Source organism: Bufo gargarizans, chromosome 2 (genome assembly GCF_014858855.1).
Source record: "Bufo gargarizans isolate SCDJY-AF-19 chromosome 2, ASM1485885v1, whole genome shotgun sequence".
In the NCBI taxonomy this organism is placed as follows: domain Eukaryota; kingdom Metazoa; phylum Chordata; class Amphibia; order Anura; family Bufonidae; genus Bufo; species Bufo gargarizans.
In genome coordinates, this window is record NC_058081.1 from 645,381,146 (window position 1) to 645,396,536 (window position 15,391).

At 46.5% G+C, this 15,391-nt stretch overlaps 1 protein-coding gene across 1 annotated transcript in view; it reads right to left on the bottom strand.

Annotated features, from left to right (window-relative positions):
• VPS13D (vacuolar protein sorting 13 homolog D) overlaps positions 1 to 15,391 on the bottom strand; it is a 302,704-nt gene that overhangs the window by 117,324 nt on the left and 169,989 nt on the right. The window contains 9 exon segments of the mRNA XM_044282181.1: positions 4,976 to 5,155; positions 5,306 to 5,414; positions 5,783 to 5,946; positions 7,081 to 7,189; positions 7,568 to 7,737; positions 7,739 to 7,804; positions 13,789 to 13,912; positions 14,802 to 14,977; positions 15,067 to 15,197. Of these exon segments, the coding sequence (XP_044138116.1) occupies positions 4,976 to 5,155; positions 5,306 to 5,414; positions 5,783 to 5,946; positions 7,081 to 7,189; positions 7,568 to 7,737; positions 7,739 to 7,804; positions 13,789 to 13,912; positions 14,802 to 14,977; positions 15,067 to 15,197 (1,229 nt within the window).

The following is a 15,391-nucleotide window of genomic DNA, read 5'->3' on the forward strand; positions in this document are numbered from 1 at the left end:
ATGGTTCGAATGACCGCATCAGAAAAACCTATGCGTTTCAACAGAAAGGTTTCAACGGCCACACCGTTAAACGTAGCATATCTTAACTCTGGTGGAAGACTGGGCCCTGGGAGAGCAGATCGGTTCTGAGTGGCAGAGGCCACGGAGCATCTCCTAGCAGAAGAATGAGCTCTGAGTATCAAGCACGTCGAGGCCAGTCTGGGGCGATCAGGATTGTCTTGATGCCTTCCCTCCTTAATTCTGCGTAGGATCCGAGGTAGAAGTGGTAACGGTGGGAACACGGTAAAGGAATGCGAAGCTGTCCCATGGTGCCACGAGAGCGTCCACATCGTGTGCTGTTAGATCCCTTGCGCGAGAGAGGAAGCACGGGAGCTTGTGATTAAACCTGGGGGCCATCAAGTCCACTTCCGGACGTCCCCACCTGAGGCAGATGGTCTTGAACACCTCCGGATGGAGGGACCACTCCCCCGGGGTCCACTGTTGTCCAGCTGAGAAAGTCTGCCGTCCAGTTGTCCACTCCTGGGATGTAGACTGCCGAAATCACCGGAACATGGGACTTCGTCCACTGTAAAATCTTCGCAGATTCCTGCATCACTGCAAGGCTGTGAGTCCCTCCTTGGTGGTTGATATAAGCCACAGCTGTGGCATTGTCCGAGTGTACCCTGATCGGACGACCCTGCAGAAGTTTAGTCCAATGGATAAGGGAGAGACAAATGGCCCGGAGTTCCAATATGTTGATGGGATAGTTTGGACTCCGATGGAGACCAAACGCCCTGGACCGTCTGTGTGGCGAGGACTCCGCCCCAACTGCGAAGGCTGGCGTCGGATTGTAATGACTGGTCCATATCACTGGAAGGATGCGATTTCCCCGCAATCAGATGCGCAGACTCGGTCCACCAACTGAGGGGCTGTACGTGTTCTGATCCGGCGATCCAGAGAATCCGGAGATTTGTCCCAGGATGACAAAATGGCTGGTTGAAAACACCTTCTGCTGAAATTGAGAGAAGGGAATGGCCACCACCATGCCCAACACCCGCATGCAATTGCGGATGGATGTGTTGCAGCAGTTGGAGTAATAGATGTATAGATCTCTGAATGTCCACGCTCTTGTCCAGTGGCAGGCGTACTACGGCTGCACCTGAGTCAAAGTATCATGCCCAGAAACCCGATTTGTGTGGTGGGAGACAAGCAGGATTTCCACCGATTGACTATGCACCCGAAGCGGGATAGGGTGGTCAAAGTGATCTGAAGACTCTCCTCGCATTGGGAGACCGTAGATGCTTTGATCAAAATATCGTCTAGATATGGGAGGCAGAGTAATGCCTCTGGAGCGCAGGAGACCCAGGAGGGGGGCAAGTACCTTTGTGAACACTCTCTGAGCTGTCGCTAGGCCGAAAGGCAGGGCGACGAACTGGTAGTGACATGAATGAATGGCAAACCGAAGAAAACGTCGATGAGAGGTTGCGATGGGAACGTGTAAGTAGGCGTCTTGGATATCTATGGACGCCATGAGCTCCCCCTGCACCAATGAGGCAATCACGGAGCAAAGCGACTCCATCCTGAATCGTTGAATGCGGAGGAAGCGGTTCACTATTTTGAGGTCCAGCACTGGGCGGACATCGCCTTCCTTTTTGGGTACTACGAAAAGGATTGAATAGAAACCCAGTAAATCTTTTGTGTAAGGGGACCGGAATTATCACCCCCCTGTAGGAGAAGGGACTGAACTGCTTGGAAGAAAGCAGCCGCCCGAACTGGATCCTTGAGCGGTTGGGAGAAAACGGTTGGGTGGGATAGACTTGAATTCTATCTTGTATCCTGATGTTACTACCTCTAGTGCCCAAGCGTCCGATATACGAGTCCGCCACAGTTGCTGAAAAAGAAGGAGACAACCCGCCACCTGTAAGGAAGGGACCACCCCTTCATGTTGAGCGCTGTTTCCCGGGAGCGGAACGAGGCTGTTGGGCTCACGGACGCCATGCTGGCTGGGGTTGGAAGGATGGGCCCTTTCATTGGTCCTGATTGGGTGGTCTACATGTGCCTGCAAACCTACGAAAGGACTTGTAACGGTAAGATGTGACTCTAGGACTAAAGGAACGTTTCGCCTTGGGTTGCGGTAAATGGGTGCTTTTTCCCCCTGTTGCTTCCGAAATAATCTCATCTAGCCGGGTACCAAAGAGTCGAGTCCCGGCAAAGGGAAGCCTTGAAAGAGAATGTTTGGAGGATGAATCCGCCGACCAGACTTTAAGCCATAGCTCTCGGCGGATAGATACCGCGAGAGCCCAGGAGCGGGCGACCCCGCGTCCAGAGCCGCTTCGCAAAGGTACTTCCCTGCCTGGGAAATTTTACCGCCAAGGACTGGAGTTCCGTCGGAGGAAGATTGGTCGCAAGGTCTTGGTTCAAACGGAGGGCCCACTCCGAAACTGCCTTGGCTACCCATGCAGATGAGAAGATCGGGCGTAAGGCTGAACCACTGGCTGCAAAGAATGACTTAGATAGCGAGTCAATGCGCCGATCCACTGGGTCCTGGAGAGAGGAGCCATCTGCCACCGGAATAGTCGTGTTTTTTGCGATGCGACCGACCGGTGGGTTTACCTTCGGAGGCGAGGCCCATTTTTTCACACAATCAGTTGGAAACGGGTAGAGCAGGTCTAACCGCTTTGGAACAATGAAGCGTAAACCTGGTTGGTCCTAAGCTTTTGCGACAACAATGGAAAAATCATTGTGTACGGGAAAGGACTTAGGGGTCTGCCTTGCACGCAAAAACTACACTCCCTGGTGGGTGGTGGAGGGGAATTCCTCCTGAACTTGGAAAGTGTCCCGGATAACTGAAATCAGACTATCCACCATAGACGCAATCTGGGAAGACTGCTCCAGGTCCATCTCGTATCTGAATCCGCAATGTCACCATCTGATAGTGCGTCACCTAAAATGGAGGATGTCTGAGACCGGGAACCGGGAGGGGGGGAAAGCAGAGGCGTCAGAAAAGAAATGACGACCTGATCTGGGACGCTTGCTAGGAAGCCTGCTCCTGGTTTGTGCACCTTGCGAAGGTGATTTCTCTACCAAACGACCCAGTAATGAAAGGGTGAAATGGGAGACTTTGGAGAGGTCTTCTACTGCCCGGGACAGGGACCTTGCCCACTCAGGTTCTCCACAGCCAGAGGGGTCTTGTACTCCTGTGGGTTGTGATAATATGGATGGATGGCTCTGTGGGGCCGCATGACATGCAGAGCATAGTGAGAGTGACTGGCCACGAGGGAATTTTACAGAACATGAGGTGTAGGCATAATAGATGGTCCTGCAGGGTGCCTGGGGAGGGGTCTTGGCCGGATTGGACATTGTGTGGCTTCTCTATGCTGGAGGGGTTAGCGATCTCCTACTATTAGAAGTCCCAGGTCCTGTGTCCTTGTGGCAAAAGGAGCGTTGGAGAGGTCTTCCGGAATGCCGCAGGCAGGGAAAATAGGCTCTGCCTCCCCGCGCAAATCGTGTGGAGGAAACGGCCGGGAAGAAGCCCCGCCCCGGCGCTCGCATGTCAGGAGCCGCCATGAGATGGGAAGGGGTTAATATAGTGCCGGTCATGCTGTCTCGCTTATGAAGGTTGAATAGGGGGGAGGCGTGTTGTAAGAGGGAGAGATCGAGGACTGGCCCTCCTTGTAATAAAGGGGCGCTGCAGCCGCGATGCTGCAGACATTAACCCCCGCAGTGCTATACCGCCGCTGAGGATCGCTGAGGATGGAGCCAGCGAACACAGAAGGAGGGAGATCGCTACCCCAGCAGACAGGGACAGATGAGGAGCAGAGGGAGGGGGAGAGGTGGGTAATACTCACCTGTCTTCTGTGAACTTCGCCCCTAAATGTCGTCCCAGCAGAGCCACCCAGTGACCGCTGGCAGAAGGCATCATGGGTCCGGGCAGGGTAGGGCTGGTGAGTAGGTGGCCCTATTGCTGGTAGGAAGCAGGGGAGTGAGGCTGCCCTGGTCCACTTGTCTTCTTGGGGGAAGGGGCAAGGCGGTGGGACAACCGACACCGGCTAGCCTCCCAGGGAGACAGACGCCATGCGAATCCTCCTACGACACTAAGCTAAAAACTGAGATGCTCTCTCCAGGCTGGAGGGGGTATAGCCTGCAGGGGAGGAGCTAACAGTTTTCAGCCTAGTGTCGCCTCCTAGTGGCAGCAGCAAGCTATACCCACGGTCCTGTGTCCCCCAATGATATGAGCGAGAAAGTGGGTTTTAGAAATTCTTCAAAATCTGAAAAAATTTGATTATAAACTTCTAAGCCTTCTAACTTCCTAAAAAAATAAAATGACATTTACAAAATGAAGCCAACATAAAGTAGACATATGGGGAATGTAAAGTAATAACTATTTTATGAAGTATCATTATCAGTCTTAAAAGCATGAGAAATTCTAATTTTGAAAATAGCTAATTTTCGTAAAATTTTCGTAAAATTTTTGAATTTCTTATGCATAAAGGTAAACGCGTCAACTGCAGTTCACCACTAACATTAAGTATGATGTGTCACGAGAAAACAATCTCAGAATGGCTTAGATAAGTAAAAGCGTTCCAAAGTTATTATCACATAAACTGACATGTCGTATTTGAAAAATGGGGCTCCGGCATTTGGTCCAAACTGGCTGTCGCTTGAAGGGGTTAAATTTAAAATTACTGTTAATGACATTCATTAACTTCTAGAATAAAATGTATTTAAGTGGGACATTCTAATGTCAAAACAGGAGTATTATACAGAGATAAGTGGCTATACACAGGCACTGCATCTGTGGCTTTCACAGATCCCAACTGCAGAAAATTCCTTCTCCTATGTCAACCACATGTATTGTTCCTTCTTGCTCTCTAAAAAAAGAGCTTCTTCAGCTTATGTTCCCATTGTTTAAGAATGGCATAATTCACACCTCTGATGCTGTAGGCTTTCTTTACGAAAAGCATGATGGCGTCATATGCAATATGCATACACGTACCTGTAAAACTCTTGTAGGCCCATCAGGGATAACTCTGACAGACAGCACGCCAGAACCTGGCCTCATCTTCTGGTTTATAAACTGCTGCTCTTTGGGGACAGATCCCATATGATCTATCGAAGCATCTGGTCCGAGCACAACCTCAGCTCCATCATATAATCCAGAAACCCCATTTCTCGCCTGAAATAAACACAAGCAGGTCAGGATGTTTGCAGTTGGACATGGCATCAAGGCAGTAATCCATGGAAGATTGCTAACTATAAGAAACGGAATACATTTGCGTACATATGGTTGTAGATAATATTGCATTTAAAATCTTTACAAACCAACCTGCACAACCAGCCCAGGTAAACTGCAGCTTAATTTTCCATCTCGAAAACACCATGTCTGTGTGGTACTCCGTCGTCGATCTGGCTTCCTCAACATCAGTGGTTCATACCTAAGAATACAACAAAACATACTTCTCAGTGGAAATGTAGCATTGAGGATCTGGACTTAACTCTAACCAGGGCAGCACATGTATGTTCTCATTGTGCTTATCTGAGTTTCCTCCCAGGTGACGACCCAACCAAGAAACACACTGAAAGGTCATTGACGTTGTATGTAATTGGCAATACTGTGTGTGAGATGGGGAAACTATCTACACTAGGGACAAGGATCTATCTTCTACATATAGATTTCAGAAGTAGAAATGTGCTGGGGCCGTGCCTGGTGGAAAGAGGATAAGAGAATTCCTGTTCTTCTGTTGGTTAGGAACCTTGAGGTAGGACCCCATCTATCAGATGTTTATGAAGTAATATACTGTACCGATTATCTGTAACAGCTGCTAGTCCAGCAATGTCCAGCACCAAGGAGGACTCAAGAGATCGTGTAGCAGATGGCTTATTTGGGTTATGTGGAGGTGAAGATCCTTCATGACACAGCATACCAGTGCCCGTCATTCTCCAAAGCTGTGACCTCTTACCTGGCTCCTGTTAGAACATATTAAAGAAGCGTGCTGATCAGTATAGTATTTAAACATTTGGACTTGAGTTTTAGATGCACACTCTACACATCATCCGGCAACTAAATAAAATATTGTTCAGTCCATGTTTACCCACATTCAGACACCTGCACATTTTTTCTATACATTGGGTGATTCGCTAAGCCACGATGACTACAAGTCTACTACGTACAACAGATGCAACTGTAACATATCTTGCATTGATGAAGTTGGAATAAATAGATCTGTACATGTGTTATATACATTAGCGGTTCTGAATAGTCACCATGGGCAGAAAGGAACAATTTGCATCCCTGATTGAGGACAATCACTAGAGAGGACTCAGGCTGTCCATGTATTACACAGGATGCCACACTGACTGCCTGCCTGGTCAAAGCAGTCAGACTCCAACATTACAGAGGTGAAATACACGAAATACACCCTGAAAGGGGTAACCTGGCTTCAATAACAGTAAATGGCTAATGAGCATATTAAGGCTACTTTCACACTTGCGTTCGGGGCTCCGCTTGTGCGTTCCGTTTGAAGGCTCTCACAAGCGGCCCCGAACTGATCCGTCCAGCCCTAATGCATTCTGAATGGATACGGATCCGCTCAGAATGCATCAGTCTGGCACCGTTTGTCCTCCGCTCCGCTCAGCAGGCAGACACCTGAACGCTGCTTGCAGCGTTCGGGTGTCCGCCTGGCCGTGCGGAGGCAAACGGATCCGTCCAGACTTACAATGTAAGTCAATGGGGACGGATCCGTTTGAAGTTGACACAGTATGGCTCAATTTTCAAACGGATCCGTCCCCCATTGACTTTCAATGTAAAGTCAAAACGGATCCGTTTGCACTATCATGAAAAAAATAAAATAAAATAAAAAAAATATATATATTTTTTTTTGTTCATGGTAATGCAAACGGATCCGTTCTGAACGGAGCTACCGTCTGCATTAATATGAGCGGATCCGTTCAGAATGGATCCGATCGAACGCTAGTGTGAAAGTAGCCTTAGCGAGCCCAACTGAAAGTAGGGCAATGTCAATAGGATGAAGATTTCATAAATGAATCAGACTTATCATGGTAATAGATCCCCTTTTAATCCATCACTATGGCTATCCATACCTTCTTCTTCAAAATCACTCTGAGCGTTTTCGGTTGGACATCCAGAACCAACTCTGCATAGATGACATTCTTCGACTGTGTGACGGGTAGAACATTTCCCTCTTGCAGGCTGTAAAGAAAAAACATAAGAAACCAGAATGCTTCAGTTCTGGGTGTAAGAACCCATAATTCTTCATTCTGTAAGACTTTGTGACCTCTTACTCTACCAGAGTTCAGTGGGGCTAAACTCCGAAAAATAGTAAAAAGCCACAAATCTACATCACTTCCCCTTCTAAATAGGAGAAAATGGGGGAGATTTATCAAACTGGCATAAAGTAGAACTTGCCCATGGCAACCAATCAGATTCCACCTTTCATTTTTCACAGCTCCTTTGGAAAATGAAATGTCGAATCTGATTGGTTGCGATGGGCAACTAAGCCAGATCTACTTTACACCAATTTTATAAATCTCTCCCAATAAGCTCAAAATGCAATGCAAATAATCCTACCCTGAAAATGTATAGGTGGCAGCAATATAGATGAAATTTTCATAGTAAAGCTGCTTGCTGTCCTGGAAATCATTCATATTGCATACAGTCTCCGAAGAGCCCGCTCCTTTCACAGTCAGTGTAATGTATGATGGTAGAATAGGCTCATCCCATGCGTATTCCAAAGAGTTTGAGGCCTTTCACTTCTGTCCGCAGCCGAGGCTCTGCAACGCCATGCTGCATAAACATAACTGGCACCTGCAAATAGTAAAGAATTACACTGCTAACTATTTATTGTCTGTGATAGTTATGGGAAAATAGGACTTTTTTGTGCTTACCTGTAAAATCCTTTTCTCGCCGAGTTAATTGGGGGACACAGAAGACCATGGGATAGCTGCTGCCACTAGGAGGCGACACTAAGCAAAAAAGTGTTCCTCCCCTCAGCTATACCCCTCCTGCAGACACTGAGCTAATCAGTTTGTACAAAAGCAGTAGGAGCAGCCAAGAGAAGCCAACAGAAAACAATAAAAAGGAAGAAAACCGGAGATGGGTCAGAATCAAGAACTGGAGGGACCCATCAGGTAGAGCCAGCAATGTACTTACGGGGTGGGAGCTGTGTCTCCCAATGAACTCAGCGAGAAAAGGATTTTACAGGTAAGCACAAAAAAATCCTATTTTCTCACTCGTATCATTGGGGAAACAGAAAACCGATGGGACGTTACCATGGAGCAGTATCACGGGGAGGGAACAAGAACAGAACAAATCCAAGGCCGGTCATAAGGCCCCACACAGAAATGCGAGGGAAGGACACACCAGGAACCGTGAAAAGGGACAGGAAGACCCATTCAGCGAAAGGCCAGCCAGAGAGCGTCTGAAGTACGCAGAGGCTCCGGCTGGGCAGAAGAAAGAACAGCCCAGGGAATATAAATCATGGCTTAGGAGACTACAGAAGAAGTGGATCGCACACAGAATATCCACAAGATGGACAAGAATGAAGACAAGTCAGTCACCAGAACAAACGGAGACACTGTGGAAGATACAGGAGAGAGAAACATAGCCTGGATCCAGAACACTTCTAAGGAAGTGATGCCCATGGGTCAGAACCCCAGAAAAAAAACACCATAGAGCCATCAACAGTCACAGCATGGTGTGAGAAGAAAAAAGGAAACCACTTAGTGGAATATTGATTGGAAAAAGACAAACTGAATATGGCGTCTTGATATAAAGGGCTAGAGAACTGCAGATGTGACAAAACTTGCCCCCCATGGAGGAAGAAGTAGGGGTGCCAGAAGGCAAGGCCCCAAACACCATACCAGGCTGCCAGAAGAGAAGAAAACTCCAGCGGGACATTGACAAACAAGGTCAGGTCTAGAGAACCTGGATGACAGGCATAAACATGGCCCGCAAGAACAAATTCTTAAAGGGAGTGAAGAAACTCAATGGGAACAATGAAGTGGAACTGACCCATAATCCAGAAAAAAAAATCGGGGAGTAACCTGGTAGGAAAAGAGTGTCCTCCAGGATCAAAAACAGCCCTTTCAGACCTACGGCCAAGGGATTTGCTGCATAAGAGTGTTCCCCAAGGAGAGCGCCAATGTGGTAAGTAGAGGCGGACCAAGAACAAGAGAGGAGAGAAGCAGTCATATACTCCATGGAAGGCTGCCTGAACTAGCAGACCTAAGTGGAATCAGAAGAAGAAAACGCCTAGGCGAAAGGGACAAAAATATTAAGGTTGTGTAAACTCATCAGATACTGTCGACCGGCACTGAGGAACAACCCCGCCTAAAAAAAGAAGAGAATGGGGTTATCAGAGGAATGGACAAAACGGCCAGACAGGAACCAGAGATGGTATAAATACTGCGCCAGGAAGAGTGTGTGGACACTGAACGCCACGAAGTCTCAGAAAAAAACTGGTAACAGAACCAATACCACCCGCGCAGGCACTCCACAACAACTAGCAACAACTATGGCCTCTAGGGCCAGAGGAGAGGCTCCACCTGAAAATGAGGTCAAACAACAGTAGCCACCATGAAATTGGTGCTAGCGTAATACTCCACCTAAGAAGCAGGAAACTGGCAATGAATGCAGATGTTCCACCTACTGACGGAGCGTGGACGTCGAGCTTGCTAATGACAATCAACAAAATTAGAATGCTCCTCAGCAGAAACTTAAGGCACGAGGAAAGGTATGTGGTGTGTCAACAGCCTGTTAGCTACAGGCCTACCCTGGAAGACAGAGGCTGCCACGTAGGGGCCCGACACCAATCCAAACAATGACTATCTTCCAGAGATAGTGAATCACTCCGCTGATGGAAGAGGTACCCGACAAGATGTACTGGGTCCACTGGTAGTGTAAGCACTACTGGTTGTGCAATTACTCCCCCAATGGAAGGAGGGTAATGCTATTGTTCTGCAACTAATCCACCTATAGAAGGAGGAAATCCGACAGAAGATATGCAGGATTAGTGCAATTACTCCGCCTGCGGAGGGGGTAATGCAACAGGACGTATGGTATACGGTGGAAGTGCAGTTACACTGCCTAAGGAAGAGGGTAATGCTACAGGATGTATAAGATCCAACGGGAGGTGCAAATACCCTGCCTATGAAAAGAGAGTAATGATACAGAATGAATAGGATCGAATTATAAAAGGAGGGTAATGCTACAGGCTGTACAGTACCCAGTGGTGGAGCTATAATAGTATTACTCTGCCTATGGAAAGAGAAAAATGGTATGGACTGTACGGTACCTAATAGAAGTGCTATTAACCTGTCTATGGAAGAAGGGTAACGCTACAGGCTGTACAGTATCCAGAGGTAGTGTCATTACTCTGCCTATGGAAGAAGGATAATGCTATGGGCTGTACAGTATCCAGTGCAATTACTCCACCTATGGAAGAAGGATAATGCTATAGACTGTACAGTATCCAGTGGTAGTACTCCGCCTATGAAAGGAGGGTAATGCTACAGGCTGTACAGTATCCAGTTGTAGTACAAGTACTCCGCCTATGAAAGGAGGGTAATCCTATATAGGCTGTACAATATCCAGTGCAAGTGCAATTACTTCGCCTATGGAAGGAGGGTAATGCTACAGGCTGTATGGTATCCAGTGCAAGGGCAACTACTCTTCCTATGGAAGGGGGTAATGCTACAGGCTGTACAGTATCCAGTGCAAGGGCAACTACTCTTCCTATGGAAGGGGGTAATGCTACAGGCTGTATGGTATCCAGTGCAAGGGCAACTACTCTTCCTATGGAAGGGGGTAATGCTACAGAATGTACAGGGTACAGTAGTAAGCGCACATATTCCGCCTAAGGAAGGAAGGGAATATGACAGGACCCACAGAATCCAGTAGTAGTGAAACAACTCCGCCTATGGAACTACAGGGAGTGCGGTATCCAGCAGTAGTGCAAGGGTTCTGCTTATGGAAGGAAAGTAGTGCCATAGAAACTCTGACTACAGAATTGCGGTGGGAACTAGGACCAGAATAGGTCCAGATAGCTACGAGGGTTAAAAATATATATAAATATACATATGTTTTTTTTATTACATACAGCTCAAATCCTATCAAAACAGAACTAGGGGAGATCAGAACCCCCCAGCCGTCTGCACTAATGACCAATACTCTAATCCTCAGCATAGGGCCAAGTAAGTATCTTCCCCAGCAGCAGTAGTTTTGAGGTAAGGAAAGGGTTAAGCACAGGGGCGGAGCTTATTGGTCAGCTGGTGGGTCAAAGACATGGCGCAAAATTTTCACGCTCTGATTCTCGAGTACAGGCGGGGCCGACCGGAAGAACCGGTTGGGATGACAATGCAGGGAGGGAGCGGGAGAGCAAATGGGGAACAAGGAAGCCGGAAAGGGTGTACCGATGGCCGGAGCAGAAAAGCGGCGGTCGCCAAGGAAACATGCGACCGCCGGAAATCCATCGCATGGCCTGGATTGGGCTGGGGAACGGAGGTGGGACTGAGGGTCGCTGAGACACCTGATAGAAGGAAAAAGGCTACGGTTTATCTACCGCACCCAGGGAGAACAAACATATATTCCTGTGTTTGCTTAAAGAACACAGCAGAAGGGGGGCTCAGGCACAGGGGGGCCAGCAGGGGGAGGCAGGTAATATACTTACCCAGACTGTTTCTGTCCACCCTGGTTCCAGCAGTGTCACCTTCCTTAGTGTGCTGCCCCTTGGGAGGGCGACTACACTGATAACAGGGGGGACTTCCAGGAATAGCAGACAAGGTGACACTGTAGCTGGCGGGTAACAGCGGATTTGAGATCCACTGTTCCTCCTGGTCTTCCAGAGGTGGGAAACGAGCAGCGGGCTTGAGGACCCATTGCCCCCCCTCAAGTGTGTGAAAACAGGTTGTGAGAGCCCACCTGTAGCCCCAACCTGAAAAATAAAAAAGGAAAAAACCTTTGGCAGACCTGCAGAAAAATATGTCTGCCTCCTACGGACATTTAGCTAAAACTGATTTGCTTAGTGTCTGCAGGAGGGGTATAGCTGAGAGGAGGAGCTAATACTTTTTTGCTTAGTGTCGCCTCCTAGTGGCAGCAGCTGTACTCATGGTCTTCTGTGTCCCCCAATAATGGGAGTGAGAAATGTCTGTTGATTACATAGGATTGCAACCAAAAGATCCAAACCAAAAGCATTCCTGGGGTTGTAGCACCAGATAAAGAACCACAAATTGGAAACTACTGTTCTAATATATAATATACAGTGCATTCGGGAAATCTTCAGACCCTTTCACTTTTTCACATTGTCACATTGCAGCCTTGTGCTAAAATAAAAATAAAAATCCCACATCATTCTGCACTCAGTACCGCATAATGACAAAGTGAAAACAGAAAGTTCAAAAGCTTTGCTAATTTATTGAAAAGGAAAAACGAAAATATTGCATTGACATAAGTATTCAGACCATTCACTCTGGTGGACTTAGTTCAAGCACCTTTGGCAGCGATTACAGCCTCCAGTCTTCTTGGGTATGATGCACAAGGTTTACACACCTGGATTTGGGGATTTTATTACTTCTCTGCAGATCCTCTCAAGCTCTGTCAACTTGGATAGGGAGCATTGGTGAACAGACATTTTCAGGTTTCTCCAGAAATGTTCAGTTCTGGGCCATTCGCATAGATGTCTCTAATCCCTCCTGTCTTGGCTTGTGTGTTTAGGGTCACTGTCTTGTTGGACAGTAAACCTTAGGCCCAGACCAGTCTGAGGTCCAGAGCACTCTGGATCAGGTTTTCATTAAGAATATCTCTGTACTTTGCTCCATTCAGCTTTCCCTCAACCCTGACCAGTCTCCCTGTCCCAGCTGCTGAAAACCCAGCATGCTTCATTGTTGGGATGATATTAGTGCAGATGATGAGCAGTGTCTGGTCTCCTGACCTGATGCTTAGAATTGAGGCCAAATGTTCAATCTTGGTTTCATCAGACCAGAGAACTTTTTTCTCACAGTCTGAGAGTCTTTTAGATGCTTTGCAAACTCCAGACAGGTTTTCATGTGTCTTTTACTGGGCCATAAAGCCTAGATTGGTGGAGCGCTGATGGTTGACCTTCTGGAAGTGTCTCTCATCTGCACACAGGATCTTTGGAGTGACAATTAGCCCCTCTCCCCTTATTACTTAGTTTGGTGGGCATCCAGCTGTAGTAAGAGTCCTGGTTCTTCTAAACTTATTCAATTTAAGAATTATGGAGGCCACTGTGCTCTTGGGAACTTTCAGTGGAGCAGATTTTCCCCCCTTCTCACAATCCTGACCCTGAGCAGGCATTTCTTTCCTCCTCATGGCTTGGTTTTTGCTCTGATATGCATTGTCAGCTACAAGACCTTATATAGACAGGGTTGTGTCTTTAAAATCTTGTGCGATCAACCGAATTTACCACAAGTCGACTCATCTCAAAGATAATCAAGAGAAATGGGAGCTAAATGTCAAGTGTCATGGCAAAGGGTCTGAATACTTATGTCCATGCAGATTTATTATTTTAATTAATTTATATTAATTTGCAAAAAAGTTTTCAATTCTGTTTCATTTTCTCATTATGGGGTATTGAGTTCAGATTGATGTGAGAAAATGATTTCTATATTTTAGCACAAGGTCCACAACATAACAAAATGTAGAAAAGTGAACAGGTCTGAAGACTTTGTGAATTCATTGTAGGTCCACCACAAATAATATAACATTAAATGAGAACTGCTGAATATTTTACATTGTATTTTAACTTTCACAAAATGTAATATCTCCGGCTTTACCTTTGAGAAATTATCCACTCGAAATGGAGGAGGCATTTGATCGGTGTTACTAAATGAGACACGGTACGTGGCGCCTTGCAGTGTAATTTCCACCCTCAAAAAGTAACATTTTCCAAGTGTATCCCTAAGATAGAATACATAAATGTTTGATAAGCTGAAAGCTAATAACTGAACCATGTGTATATCTATTAACTATTACAATCCATGCAAAATAATTACAGACTTTGTATCCGTTTTCTGCACCCTGTGCATGTGACTGCAGGTATTACACCCACTACAAGCGCTTTGCATAGGATGGGGACACATTGTATAAGGCCACTGTAAGGGTTACATTGCATCATAAATCAATATAATACTATGTGACCCCGGCAGTGCTGGGAGTTCAGGCCGGATGCCTCGCTGAGAGTCACATCGCCCACTCGTCTGAAAGGGGGCTAACTATGGATGCGACGGGCAGGCATCTTCACACATTGTGAAATTTCACATGTGCCATTATCATGGTCCTCGTTAATTACACAGTACTGCCTTGTTTAGACTGTCCCACTGTTGGACAGATTATTGGGAACAAACGTTTCTGCCAATGCTCAATCCCAATAATATGCCCATGCAGAGATGCCACAGATCACCCAATCTCTGCTTGCAGACACCGCAATTGCTTTTAGGCACTCTGCTACAAAACAATGCAGCTGTATGAGGAGGTATGAAGGCAGCAGCCATCGCTCGTCCTCCATCAAGGAGCAGGCAATTGCTGGGAAGGATTGTTGCTCATCAGTGCAGTGTAAATGGGCCTATTAGTGAAAACCATGGTCAATGTTGGATCCTGTGTTACCTGCCTCCGGCTTCATAAACTGTAATAATTAAAGATTTGATCAGGCATACACACACACACACAAATATATTTATATTTGTAACCTATTCAGTCACAAATGATAAAGTCACATCTGGTAACATCAAATGTTGATCTATTCATTAGATGACATAAATCAAACATTCATTCTTTCATTGATATTTACCTCATATTGATATGAAATGAGTTATTCTTATTAACCTCAAAGCCACCGGACCACGTGCAGTTGGAAACATCCATGAATCGCACACACAGTAACTGGTCATAATCATTTCTTGGCCAATGGAACACAACACTTGACCCAGGAAGAGTTGAGATATAACCATCAGGATTGTTGGTGCCCTAGAGAGAGCAGACACTCATCAGACCCAGTTGTTGGGTAAGTCTGAGGCATATAACCGAAATGTCAGCATTTTTCTACAAACACTTACCTGACCTCTTGCAAACTCTCTCTGTGCAAAGGCAAGTTTGTGACTTGATTTGTTGATTAATAGGTATCGAGGAGCGAAGGTGACCATACAAGTATCTATGTACCTTCCTCTGCCTTTCTTAACATCAATACCTAGAAGAGAAGACATAACTTAAGATGTCATGTAACAAAACCTTTTAATTAGGGATGATGGGTAAAGGGAAAAAAACAACAACAGAAAAGACCAGAAGGTAAAGATGAAGAAAACCAAGGGGGAAAAGGTGATGAACGCCAGGAGAGACTGAGTAATGACAAGTGGAAAAAGGGAACATATAGGAGGAAGAGGA